The sequence below is a fragment of the Microtus ochrogaster genome, unplaced genomic scaffold (genome assembly GCF_000317375.1).
Source record: "Microtus ochrogaster isolate Prairie Vole_2 unplaced genomic scaffold, MicOch1.0 UNK44, whole genome shotgun sequence".
NCBI lineage: Eukaryota > Metazoa > Chordata > Mammalia > Rodentia > Cricetidae > Microtus > Microtus ochrogaster.
In genome coordinates, this window is record NW_004949142.1 from 2,381,183 (window position 1) to 2,394,799 (window position 13,617).

The following is a 13,617-nucleotide window of genomic DNA, read 5'->3' on the forward strand; positions in this document are numbered from 1 at the left end:
GGTCTGGGTCAGCGCCCCTTCCCCTCCCCCCGGGCCGACGCGGAAACGCCCGGCTTTCCCCGGCTTCCCGGCCGGGCCGGGGCCCCCCGGTCTCCCCCTGGCTGGGTCCTCTTTGGGCGGGGCAGGGCCGGCCGGGGAGGGGGCGCGGGGCCTTTGTTAGGGAGCCAGGCCCCAGCCCCCGGGACAATAGAGACACCCTCCCGGACTCCTTTCCCCGGCCGGTCCGGGCTCTGGGCTAGCGGCGACCGAGAGGGGTCGGGACGCATCCCACTCTGCCTACTCTCTGGGGTTCGGTCTGTCCCGGCCCGCCGCCGGCCTTGGGCGGCTCGGCTCTCCTCCCCCCAGTCGGTATGATGCAGCAGCAGTGCCGCAAGGACGGGAGAAGAGCCGCGGCACGGCCTGCTACCCTTCCCAGTGCCCCTGGCTCATTTGTCAGTCCCCACCCCACTCGAGGCCGGGAGCGTCTTAAACTCGTACCCACCGTTCAGTGGGGCCCCGAACTGTGGGCGCTGTTTCTGAATCCTACGGTGGGGATTTCTGGACTTTGGGGCTCTTGGAGAGACTTCCGGGCTGGTCCTGAGGGAGGGAGGGTGCGATCTAAAAGAACAGGTAAGGGGAGTGCCCACTCCTTGCGTGCTTGCCACGAGGCTCTCCTCTGCTGTTCGCGATGGCTGGAAATGCCCTTCGCCTGTAGGCTTCTGTGGGCTCTGTACCTCTCGTAGAGTGGCAGGCTTATTTTAAGAGAAGACACTGGGGTGAAGGTTGTAGGGTCTTAGGGCCATTCCTACTTCTGGTAGCAGTACCCCCCCAAGTGGACATCCTGGCTGAAAGCAGAGGTGACTCCGAGAGCCCTTAGGGAAAGGGGGGTTGTCTTGAGGAGTCTGTGCAGTTCTTTGCCACACCCTGTGGGTTTGCTTTGAGGCCTTAGAGTTCCTTCTCCTCCCCCTGCTGCATTGCACCATGGGTATCAAAGAGGGGTTTGAGTTTTGGGTACCTGGGATGAGCTGCTGCCTCCTATAGACCCAGAGTCTGATTGGCAGTACAGTTCAGGGCCTGAGCTTAGGCCTGGGAAGGACTAGGCCACCTCTGGTTTTCAGGCCCTGAAAACCATCAGACTTAGAGATCCGGGGCCTTGGGGAGGGAGACTCTCTGATGCCAGGATTAAGCCCTGGGCTCGGAGGTGGGGAGGGGAGGTGGCAGTCTTTGGAGGTGTCTTGGACTCACACCAACACCCCCACCTCCATGTATGCAGCCGTGTTGCCGCCCGCTGTGCTATGAGCAGTCAGAGCGCCGTCTCCACAAGAGTTTACAAATGAAAATGGAGGAAATGTCTTTGTCTGGCCTGGATAACAGCAAACTAGAGGTGAGGGCTCCCCCACGTGTGCCTCTAGTTCTTTCTCTTGATGTCTCTGCGTCGCTGTATCTGGCATCTATGTCAAAGAGGAATTTGGGTAGTCAGCCTTGTTCCTGAGAGGGAATAACCAGCTGAAAAGACCCAAGGATCTGGGAGGAAGAACGAACTGGAAAAATCAAGGTGGGGAAAGTGGCAAAGAAAGCAGCATGCTTGGTCAGGGCCAGGATATTTGGTTGGTGAGAGTTTTTCAGTCCAGGGGGGTGCCACCCTTGTGACCATGGATGTTCTCTCCTGGGGCCCAGGCCATCGCTCAGGAGATATATGCGGACCTGGTCGAGGATTCTTGTTTGGGATTCTGCTTTGAGGTACACCGGGCTGTCAAGTGCGGCTACTTCTTCCTGGATGATACAGATCCTGATAGCATGAAGGATTTTGGTGAGCTTCAGGGTGAAATGAGAGTGGTCTAGTTCTGCCCAGGGAGGGGAGGTAGGGGTAGGAGGGGTGGGACTCAGAGGGTTTCCTAGAAACTGCCCTAGATGCAGAGCCTGGAGCTCCTGTGAGCTTAGGCAGGGATGAGTTTAAAGAGGACATGGGACCCTGGCGAGAACAAGAGGAGGATACCCTGCCTGCTCTGATCGCCACGCCTCTCCTGCCCCCAGAGATCGTGGACCAGCCTGGGTTGGACATCTTTGGACAGGTTTTCAACCAGTGGAAGAGCAAGGAGTGTGTTTGCCCCAATTGCAGTCGCAGTATTGCTGCGTCCCGCTTTGCCCCCCACCTGGAGAAGTGCCTGGGAATGGGTCGGAACAGCAGCCGAATCGCCAACCGTCGGTGAGAGCTCTTTGCTGCCTGCACCAGCAATACACATCGTATGCAGTCTGTACCACGGTGTAGTCCCATGGGGCAGGTGTAAGATACAGAGGGTAGGCTGTATTTGGGCCTCAGATACTTCTCTGTAAAATAACGAGCAAATCGGTGGTAACCTTGACCTTTTCTCTTCTCACCTCTGGGCAGGATTGCCAATAGCAACAATATGAACAAGTCTGAGAGTGACCAAGAAGACAATGATGACATCAATGACAATGACTGGTCCTATGGCTCAGAGAAGAAAGGTGTTTGGGGCTCTGGGGCAGCCTGGGAGAAACGGGTGAAGTGGGAAAGTTAGAGCATATATTTGCTATAAACTATCTTGATGATGAGGGAAGAATGTAGTTTTTAAAAACATGGAAGTGTTGAAACCGAGAACTTCAAATAACCATGTTCTTTGTTCTGTTGTTCCCCCAGCCAAGAAGAGAAAATCAGACAAGGTGAGAGCCGGGGCGAGCCTGGGGGAAGTTTGGGTGAAGGACAGATAACCCTCCCTTTTGGGCAGGGAGTGCTCAGGTCTTTTTACTCAAGTGTGATGTCACTGGGCGGAGGGGGGCCTCTCTGGGATTGGGAATAAGGGTCAGGGGAGCTCCCTCTGACGGGAGGGAGGAAGGGAATGTAGGCAGACAGGCCTGTTCCCGGGGAGGAATAGTATGAGGTTGTTGCTTTGTCAAATCTTTTTTCCTTCCCTGGGTTCTCGGCTCCCCCTTATCGTTGCCCTTTCCCCAAAGCTATGGTATCTCCCATTCCAGAACCCTAATTCCCCTCGAAGATCCAAGTCTTTAAAACACAAAAATGGTAAGTGGGGCTAGACCAACAGGGGCACTGCTAGCTGTATTGTCACAGGGCTGGTAGTGGGGGTGGGAGGGAGGGCCTGTGAGCCTTCTGTCACCCCCACTTCCTCTCTGGTTATTTTCAGGGTTCTCTGTCTGTACCTCTGCATCAAACACCCTTCCCCTTCTTTTTTCTTCTTCAGGGGAACTTAGCAACTCCGATCCTTTTAAGGTTAGTAGAAGCTCCTTTTTATGCCTCTTCTCGTTGCCCTTGGGAGGTGACTGGGATTTGGACAAGGGAGGTCAGGATGCTGACAGCTAGAAATGGTTGTGGGGCTGTTTGTGTCTTGGGTGTTCATGTGCTTTGTTGTCCCATCTCCTTGTCCGTATGCAGGTAGGTTGGAAGGACTCTTAGAATATAGAATGGAGGCAGGGATGAGAGGGACCGAGTCTCCATTCCCACCCCTTTCCTACCTGTTCTCTTTTGTTTCTAAACTTCTCTGATCTGTACCTCTGGTTCTCTCACAGTATAGCAACTCAACTGGGATCAGCTATGAGACCCTGGGGCCAGAAGAGCTACGGAGCCTGCTCACCACGGTGTGTGATTGGAAAGGGGGGAGGTTTGGCTTGGGCTGGGCAGTGGGTAAAAGGACCCTGAAAGACACAGGTGACATAGCAGCTGGAGCCATAGCTTTCTCTGAGAGTGGGCTCCCTGATCCACCTGCTCTGGGGCTGGTTTCTACTTGGGCAGTTTAGCATTGGGACAGCATCTAGTGTTTGGAGTAGGCCTCCTACCCCTCCTTTCAGCTTATGTTCCTCTTCCAGCAATGTGGAGTGATTTCTGAACATACCAAGAAGATGTGCACAAGGTGAGCACAGAAACTAAAAGGGGGGCTGGTCCTGTGGGCATGGGTCGGGAGTACCCCTGGATTTGAGCAATGGCCCATCATTCTTAACCTTCCCTTCATCTAATAGACCTTACTTACTAGGCCACCATCCGGGGATTCACTACTGACTCTTTCCCTGTCCCTCCAGCTTCTGCTCCACCTGAGTTCCTGAAGTCCTTTCCTGCCTTGTCAGGGTCTGATCATTCTGTCCCCACCAGGTCACTACGCTGTCCCCAGCACACAGATGAACAGAGGCGAACCGTACGGATATATTTCCTTGGGCCCTCAGCGTAAGTTAACTTTCCGTATGGGTGGTGGGTTAGGTTGGTGGTCTCTTTCCCTAACATGTTTCTTTGACTCCTCTTTCCAGCGTCCTTCCAGAGGTCGAGAGTTCCTTGGATAATGACAGTTTTGACATGACTGACAGCCAGGCCCTCATCAGCCGACTTCAGTGGGATGGCTCTTCTGATCTCTCGCCTTCTGATTCAGGCTCCTCCAAGACTAGCGAAAATCAAGGATGGGGTCTAGGTATACAGTGCCAATTGATCTCAGGGGCTTTGGGCAGTGGGGCGCCGCCTCTCCCTTCATCATTCCACTCTCATCTCTTGTGCTTCCTCCTCTGTAGGTACCAACAGCTCTGAATCACGGAAAACCAAGAAAAAGAAATCCCATCTGAGCTTGGTAGGGACTGCCTCCGGCCTGGGCTCCAACAAGAAGAAAAAGCCAAAGCCACCGGCTCCCCCAACGCCCAGCATCTATGATGACATCAACTGACTTGGGTGCAAGGGATAGCCTTTGGCTGAGAGAGCCCTCTCTCCCGACCCCCACCCAGGCAGCATAGCCTGGCATATGGACAGCTGCTGGGGGTTTGGGCTTGGGAAGCTTGGTGGGCCAGGCAGGCAGAGGATCCAGTTATGTGCCCCTGGGGGGTGTCAGGGTCCTCTGCAACAAAGCATGACCCCTCGGCGTGCAGGACTCAGACCTGGACATATTATGCCTTGGACATAAGTTTGGTGGGGAGGTGGTTTTCCTATTTATTCTGTGAGTTACTGGATGTCCAGCTAGGCTGGGGGCCTGACATGGGCACTGTGCCAGGGCACTGCCTGCTCCCCACCCCAGGAACTGGACTAAGCCCTGCCGAGGGGCATTATGGCTACCCAGGTGGCTTTGGTTTGGAAGCTGAGCCCAGAGGGGGCCTCCCCTGGCTGCCCTCAGCAATGTGAATGGGTCCGGTGCTTGGAGCTGAGGGGCAGGGCTGGTGTGTCCTGTCTGTGTGCAGAGTCCTATCAGATGTCCCCAGTCCCCGGGGTCAGCAGGCAGAGTGCTGTCTGCTGAGGTGGGCGTCCAGAACTGCCTCACAGGGGCAGCCCTTTCCCCTCAGTCCCCATGGGCCTCCTTGGCAGCAGGAGCTGTCCTTTGTTGTTGGGTGCCAGGAAAGGGCCTCCAGCCTCTACAGCTTCAAGGAATGGGAACGGGAGGGTAGGAAGAGGGAGCCTGTATCAGAGTGGCCCCCTGCCCTCCCTGCCCCAGGGCTGTGAGGACAGCCCAGGTGAGAGGGACGGTGCTGCTTTATTTGAAATGTTTCTTACCTCATTCCCTGCCCCAGGAAGGGGCCCAGCCTCACCCTCCTGGGGTGGCCCGTGTTCTCCCTCCCATCCTGCCCCCCCCCCTCGCCCTGCCCTGCTGGGGCAGCCTAAGTTCCCAGCTGCTGCTTGCCGCCCCTTCCACCTTGACCAGCTTTGGTTCCTCTCAGTGCTCCTGCCTCTAAAAGCCTGCCCTGTTCCCCTCCTCCCTTGCCGCTTTTAAGTTATTTATTCTGTACTTGTGGTTTGGGGCTCTGAGGAAAAACCCTAATCTTGTGCCTCTCTCCCTTTGCTAGGAATAGGGTGGGATGAGAAGGTAGTCTCTGCCCTGGGTTGTCAGTGGAGGTTGGGGGATACTGTTGCCCCTCTGTGGGACTGTCATGACTGTCATACCTGGCTTACATCCTCAAGAGATGTACTGTCACACCTCCCAAGTAGGTGGTATCATGCCTTGGAACTGAGCTGGAGTACCTGGGTATGGGCTAGAAGAGTACAGCTGACTGACAGGGATGGGATTGACCCTGAGCCACGTTTTCTGGCACTTGCTATTCGTGTCCCCTCTCTTCCCAAGAGGAGCTACTCCCATGTTGGGTAGCTGGTACCCAGGACTGGTTGGACTGATTTGGTTAGGGACCCTAGAGGGTTAAGGGAACAACAGAGCTTGGGTTGCAGTACCCTGTCTGGAACCCCAGTCTCCCCCTGGGGTGGTTCTGATTGTAGCTGATGCCTGGTTACAAATTGGTTTTTAACCCAAGCATTGTGATTATTTTTTAAAAAGTCAAACCAATTTTGGCAGGAGTTAGAATAAATCCTGGAGCCTGGGCTCCTCTGTCCTTGGCCCTCTACAGCCTTCTCCCTTGAGGGGGATCTAGAAGGGGAGAGAAGGTTCTCAGCTGCCCCCAAGCACAGTCTTGGGAGCCTGCTGAAGATCGGGGGAAGCCAGCCCAGGCTGCCATCCCTTTGGAGACTTAGCTGCAGCTCAAGCCAACTCACTCTGCTCTCCCACCTCTCCCTCTGGTTGGAGGGAGTAGTTTGGGAACTGGTTTGTCCACAAAAACTTCCCTATTGTTCCTTGGCTCACCCTCAGGGCAGAGCCCCCTGCCCAGGCTGGGTAAGAGATGGGCTTGGTCCAGCAGGGACCCTGAGGGAACAAACCCCTTCCTTCTGGGGAGTATGCCCCCCCCCTACCATGTAGTTGAGCAGGGGCTAGGAACTCCCCACTCCCTCTAACAGCAGGCTGTGTGGGTATCAATTCCCATCCTCCCCACCCTGGCTAGGTGTCGTCCACCTTGTATCCTATCATGTGTCTGAGTGTGTGTGGGGGATTCTGTACTAATTTCCATGGCCGGTGGCTTTTCCTTCCATGCATCACTCCCCCCCGCATGCCCAGGGGCCACCCGCCTGGCATTACCGCATGCTGGGGTCATTGGGGGAGGGGGGTGGGGCTCACGCTGTCCTGTGGTCTTGAGATTTTTATTTTTGCATATGTAATCCATCCTGTACAGGTAGCTAACTTTGTAAACGCTGTGTATTCCCTCTGCCCCCATGGCTGCTGGTGTAAATAAACTGCATCTCCCGTTGGTAGCCTGGCCTACCCACCCTCAATGCCATGTTGTTGAGGGTAGAGCAGTCACAAAAGAAGCTCCACAACCACAAAATGCAATTTTATTCACTCATACTGACCCATCATCTAAGGGCCTAGGGCAGGGCAATCTATACCCAGAGCTGTCATTGGAGCTGGGCAGGACACTGGATTACAGCCAGTATTCTCTTGCAGTTTTAGGCCTAGGCTAGCAGCTGTGGCCTGGCCCCTCCATGATGGGGGAGCATGGGCTTCTGCCCCAACCCCTTTCCTAACTGAGCTCTATGCCGGCTATGTGGGGGGAGGGAGAAAAAGGGCAAGCAAAGTGCTTTAAAAGAAAGCAAAATATCCTATTCCTGCTTCAAGGGGTACAGGGAGGAGGTGGTGGCAGCTGGATACATGTAGGGAAAGTTAGTACAGACTTCTCATCCCTGCCTGTGAATTTAGTTTCGAAAGATCTGCACTCATCTAAGGCAAGGAAGTAGTACTTCGAGCTCCCTGCAGAGGAATGCTAAGGCCATGCTGAGCTGCCCTGGCAGGAACCCTGGGGGCTAGGGAACAGACATGCAAAAAATGAAAAGGGTTAGGGTCACAGCCAAAAAAAGACCCAGAGCCGAAGCTTCTCACAGAGCTTTGAACTTTGGGATTCCAAGAGGGAAGATGATATCCTTGTTTCTACCTGAGTTGTGCTTGCAGAGAGATCTGTACCCTGTGGACAATGAGGGAGGTCACACACCTGTTTCTTGAGTCCTATGGACAGGGTACCCACCATATTCCTTCCATCCCTTCCTCCCTCCCAGGTCCTTTGGGCCCAGCTCTGGCCAGGAAAGGGGGAGGCCATGAAGGAGAAAGACCATGCCTTTCATTATCTCCTGGTGTCCTTATCGTCCATACATCCCAAATACTAGGAAACTGAAGAAGACTGTGACTCCCACCAAGGAAACAGTGGCAGGTGCTGTGAAGAACTGGCGGTAATTGATACGGAAGTACCAGACCACACCCAAGAGCACCACAAACACAGGCACCATGAGGCTGCCCACATTGACACCAAGGCTGGGTGACTCAGTGGCTGAGGGGGTCAAGGAGCCTGAGGGGCCAGAAACAGTTGCCCCTGGGGGTGAGCGGTGGCAGTGAATCACACAGTTGTCGGTAATGTTCAGGGAACTCAGCGTGCGTGCTGGGTCCTGCAGCAGCCGACCCTGGTATATCAGCTTCATCTGGCTCTCTTGTCCAGGGAAGTATTTGCTACAAGGATGAAAGGAAAGACTGGGTAAGGAACGAGAATATATAGGCCTGGACCCACAAAGCAAGGCATGGAAGAAACTAATGGGCCATCTATGGGAAGTTCCCCTTAGCAGAGGCCAGCCATTAAAACTCCTCTAGTGATATCGAATCTGCACCACCTCTTTCAGGGAAACCAGCGCCCAAGGCAAAAGTCATGAGCAACTGCTCTTTCCAGCCTACTCACCTCTTTAGGGTACCCACAGTGTCCTCTGGCCTGGCCACAGCCAGCTTCTCGGTGTCATTGAGGAACTTGAGCCGAACATTGATGAGGCTGGGGCTGGGAGAGAGGCAGGTGCGATCATCTAATCCCAGTGGAGCTTCTGGATGGCTGCTCTCCAGGCCTGCTTGTCTTTTGGGTAGGCCTTGGATATCCAAGAGATGCTCAAGGCTGGGCTCCATATCTGCCCTAGCTCCAGGTTCCCCAGTGGAGTCTCCCCCAGTGTCACTGGTCTCTTCAGCCTTCTCTTCATTCCCCTCTGACGGATGGGGGATTTCAGTTGGTTCTGGAGTGCCTTGGCTTACCAGCTGGTCCACATGCCCCAGGTGGAGAACAGATGTGTCGCCCGCCGACACAATGGTGCCCAGCAATTGGTTGTTACTGCTGTCTGCTACGTAGGTAGAGAGCCAGGCTAGGACCAAGGCTAGAATCAGCACCACTACACCTGCCACCACCATCACCTCATTACCCACACCCTCAATGAGGGTGACATCAGAGAGCTCCATGGCCTGGCTGCTGCCCGGGTCCACACTGCAGGAACAAAGGAGGATAGCATCAGCAGGGATGAGGGGTGATAACCAGCTTGTTAACCAGGTGATAATCTAGTTTGTTTAGGTTCTGAGTCAGGCTGGGGGCGGGGGGGGGGGGGGACGGGGGTTTGTGGTGTTTTATAGGAGAGGCAGCCAACCTCCCTAACTGTAGTAGACCCTCATTTTCAAGCTGAGGATTTACCCTTGGCCTCTATTGTGAAACTCTAGCTTTCAGATTCTTTTATTTATTTATTTTTTTAATTTATTTATTATATATACTGTATTCTGTACCAGATCTCATTACAGATGGTTGTGAGCCACCATGTGGTTGCTGGGAATTGAACTCAGGACCTTCAGAAGAACAGGCAGTGCTCCTAACCTCTGAGCCATCTCTCCAGCCCTAGCTTTCAGATTCTGATCCCATAAAGAGCACAGGTCACAAGAAGAGCCTCATAAGCTTGTCACCAGCTGCTGGTTGCTTTTTTTTTTTATTTTAAATTTTTTATTTATTTTTTTGATATTTGGAGGAGAACGGAGAAAGAACATTGCTTCTTCCCTTCTCTTCAAGTCTGGGTATCTCTGTCCTGGAAATACCACTCTATAGACCAGGCTAACTTCAAACTCAAGAGCTCCGCCTGCCCCTGCCTCCGGAATGCTGGGATTAAAGGCCTGCGCCACCGCCACCACACCTGGCTCCATATGCTTCTTTAAGTCTGGAGTTTCTCTAAGATTCCTAACACGTGGTCAAGCACACATGGCCCCCTCAGCAGCCTCAGCCAGAGCTTCAAAGAACGCGAAGACTCCTTCGCAGGCACTGTGCAGCAGCCCCTCAGACTCATCTGATCACATGTCACTCATGGCCACAGGCCCATGCGTGCACAGCTGTCAAGAGCCAAGATAAATACATTTTGCTCTATCAAGGACAGAATCAGACAACTTCAAGTGGATAAATGTATTGAGACTATTGACAGACATGTTTGTCTCCTACAGAATTGTTCTGGCAAGTTCTGGGGAGCTGCATGGGACAGACACCAGAAACACTGCCTTCTTGGGTCACCATGGGCTTGGCTCACAACTGTAAAACCACTGCCCCAGCATACACCACTCCAGTTATCCAGAACTTGGGAAATGAAAGCAGTGGGATTAAGGGTTCAAGACAAGCTTCCACTACGTTGTAAATTCAAGGTCAGCCCTAGACTACAAGAAGAAGCTTTTTTTAAAAAAAAAATTGCCTGAGTAATAATTATTTGGAAAGATTTCTCAGCCCTTATTTCATCCTGTCTTGTGCTGTGAAGGTTCTCCCTCTGCCGTTTCTTAGAAAAGCATGGAGGATCTCTGCGTATTCCTTGGAGACTCTCCTTCACAGCTGTCCCTGGGCAAGTCCATCTGGTGATCATCATTATCAGACTATTCTCACAGCAAACATAAACGTCGTTACACTTAGAACCTGTCCATCTCTTTATTGATTTCTGGAAGAATCCTCTGTACAAAGCTCTCAGTGGCACACCATAGTAGCTGCCCCAAGAATATCTGTGAATAGACCGACATTCAAAGAGTTTCCACAGCCGTAGCGAGAGCCTGCCTCTGGAGTCAGAGAAACAAAGTTCGCAATCTAGTCCCTCTCCTAGCTATGGAGCTGCCAACAACTCCCGACGCCTCAGCTCTGCCAGCACTAAAGAGGGATTGAAAATCGTACCTACCTCATAAGGTTGTTTTGAAGATGACGTGAAAGCATCGAAGCAAAACAATTTAAGAGTGTTCGATCAACAAATGATAGCAAATATGTCTCACTCCCAAGACTGACCCCTGAAGATAAGGTTAATGTCAGGAACCGTGATTTACACAAAAGGAAACTGTGGCAAAAGCGGACGGAAACAGAGGACACAAAGTGCCGTGGGCAGGGGCCGGGCAGGACCCCGCGTCCGCCTGCTCCAAGGCCTCAGTTGTCCCCTCCGCCTGTGGACGCCCCCGACCCGGCTTTTCCTAAGGCGAAGGCTCTGTCCCCGTAGCAACAGAGTCCACGAGCCCCCCCACCCAGGATCGAAGGCTTCCGGGTCACGGTGGCAGTGCCCAAGCCCAGCTCTCCTGTCCGGTGATGGTTAGGGTCAGGTGAGGGGGATCACAGACTATCCACACCCCTCAAACTTCGGGGCGGGGCGGAGGACCTAGGGGCGGGGCCTGCGGACGCGGAGAGTCATGGGAAATTCAAGGGGGTTTGACTCGGTCCTGTTCCTGGATGGGGAAGGAGCGGCTCACCTGACAAAGCCAGGATAAATGTTTTGACTTCGCCAGGGCAGTCTCTGCACCCGTCTTTCCGTAGGGGTCAGGGGAGGGGCTGGCAACTCAGGATTCTCTTCAGGGTCCGATCTCTTCCGGCTTTTCTCGGAAGCTGTTAACACCGGGACCGGAACTCCCGCCTCCCCGCATTGTACTGATGACGCAAAGCTACGTAAGGCGGACTGACGTAAACAATCTTCAACTAAAAGGGCCAGGTTGCACAGCGGCGGGAGGGGCGGAGTCATTGTTGGCGGGATTTCGGACTTCGGGCAGTGAGGCCACGCCCAGTGGGCGTGGTCCTAGGCCGTCCAGAGGTCAGAGGCGGGGCCAGAAGAGGAGGAGCGAATCGGGAAAGTGCTTGTGGAAGGGGCGTGGTTTCAGCCTGGCGATTGCACTGGCAGGCTCTGCTGGTGGACCCACGCAAGGTTTCCCTCTTTCCCTCCTTCCGGCTTCGCTCTCGAGCTCTGGAACTAATGGGATTCATTACTGCTCCGCCAGTGAGCACCGGGCTCCAATGTTGGGATCCGCAGGGTCTAGTATTTCTGACTTCTAAGAAAGTTGTTACTCGAGGAGACAGGCAAGAAGACAAGTTAGAGTCTTAAGTACTGAAAGATTCGCTTTGAGAAGTAAAGCGGGAAGGCATTTCAGAAAAACAGATATACTGCCCTCTTAAAAATGATTTGTGATTTATTTATTTATTTATGTGCTTGTCTGTGTATGCCATATGTGTGTGGTTGCCTGCAAAGGCCAGAAGAGGGCACTGGATCCCCGGAACTAGGGTTGCAGGAGGCTATAAACCTTGGGTACTGGTAAGAAAACTCAGATGTGGAAAGAATAAGCAAGTGCTCATGACCATTGAACCATCCCTTCAAGTCTGTCATCCTCGGTTAGCTTTTCCGTTTTTTCCTGTTACCAAGTGAACCATCTCCCCAGCCCTTAGGATGACTGCAAAGAACTTTCTAATATTTTTCCTTTTACTATGTTGTAGTATTTATAAAACAAATCTGGGGTTTGGGAGGATGGCTCAGTGGTTGCTGCTCTTCTAAAAGACCTGAGTTTGGTTCTGACGACCACATGTAACTGGCTTCAGAGGATCCTATGCCATTTTCTCGTTACTGCAGGTATCTCCCAACTTGTGGCACATAACACACGAATTTCAAACAAACCTAGGATCAATAAAATGACTCAGCAAGGCTCCTGCTGCCAAGTCTTCTGACATGAGTTCAATCCCCTGGACCCATATGCTGGGTAGAAAAAACCAGTTCTTGCAAGTTGTCTTCTGATACACACACACACACACACACACACACACACACACACTCACACACAAGATGTAAAACAAAGTTAAAACCACCCCTAAACACTGCCCTTTTAATATTTCATGCTCTAGGTGAATGGAAAATCTTTGATTATCACAAAATTAATACATATAGTCCAATATATTGGGGGCTGGAAAGATGGCTCAGTGGTTAAGAGCACTGCCTGTTCTTCCAAAGGTCCTGAGTTCAATTCCCAGCAACCACATGGTGGCTCACAACCATCTGTAATGAGATCTGGTGCCCTCTTCTGGCCTGCAGGCATACATGCAGACAGAATACTGAGAATACACATAATAAATAAAAAAATTCATATACTCCAATATATCTTTTCTTTAAAAAAAAAAACAAAAGCAATAAAGAGACGTTGTGTGATTTAAGGCATGATAGAAGAGACTGAACTGGCTGGGGCTTAGCCGCTGTAAAGGGGCAGAAACTCAGCATCATTCCCTGGAGCAGGGTTCCAGCTCGGGCCAAGGACTGGGAAGCCTTCCTTTCTTTCTCCTAGAAGCAGTGGTTCTCAACCTTCCCAATGCTGCAACCCTTTAATACAGTTTCAATGTTGTGGTGATCCCGACCATAAAATTATTTTTGTTAAAGCCAGATGTAATTTAATCCCAGCACTCAGTAGCCAGAGACAGGCAGATCTCTATGAGTCCAAGGCCAACCTTGTCTACAAAAAAGGAATTCCAGGACAGCCAGAACTATGGAGGGAGATCCTGTCTCAAACCCCATCTCCCCAAATTATTTTCTTTTTTTTTTAATATTTATTTATTATGTATACAATATTCTGTCTGTGTGTATGCCTGCAGGTCAGAAGAGGACACCAGACCCCATTAAAGATGGTTGTGAGGGGCTGGAGAGATGGCTCAGCTGTTAAGAGCATTGCCTGCTCTTCCAAAGGTCCTGAGTTCAATTCCCAGCAACCACATGGTGGCTCACAACCA

The 13,617-nt window shown here is 52.4% G+C and overlaps 2 protein-coding genes across 7 annotated transcripts; one reads left to right on the top strand and one right to left on the bottom strand.

Moving 5' to 3' along the window:
• The first annotated feature begins 456 nt into the window (after positions 1–456).
• Positions 457–7,048, top strand: Atxn7l3 (ataxin 7 like 3). Of its 6 annotated transcripts, none has more exons than XM_026790191.1 (13): positions 457–609; positions 1,253–1,363; positions 1,657–1,789; positions 2,014–2,185; positions 2,369–2,466; positions 2,639–2,661; positions 2,953–3,019; positions 3,141–3,226; positions 3,523–3,591; positions 3,820–3,863; positions 4,100–4,171; positions 4,252–4,409; positions 4,507–7,048. In XM_026790191.1, exons 2-13 carry the CDS (start codon positions 1,313–1,315, stop codon positions 4,653–4,655), a joined length of 1,122 nt encoding a protein of 373 aa, XP_026645992.1. In that variant the 5' UTR covers positions 457–609; positions 1,253–1,312; the 3' UTR covers positions 4,656–7,048. The 6 variants fall into 6 exon arrangements, with proteins under 6 accessions (XP_026645992.1, XP_026645993.1, XP_026645991.1 ...); XM_026790192.1 differs by lacking the exon at positions 457–609 and adding an exon at positions 627–836; XM_026790190.1 differs by lacking the exon at positions 457–609 and having other exon boundaries at positions 870–1,363.
• A 65-nt stretch (positions 7,049–7,113) lies between these two features.
• Positions 7,114–11,599, bottom strand: Tmub2 (transmembrane and ubiquitin like domain containing 2). The gene is given in 5 exon segments (XM_005369123.2): positions 7,114–8,291; positions 8,515–9,078; positions 11,334–11,478; positions 11,481–11,548; positions 11,550–11,599. Coding segments are annotated over 5 exon segments (1,191 nt in total). The 3' UTR covers positions 7,114–7,927.
• Between the last annotated feature and the right edge of the window lie 2,018 nt (positions 11,600–13,617).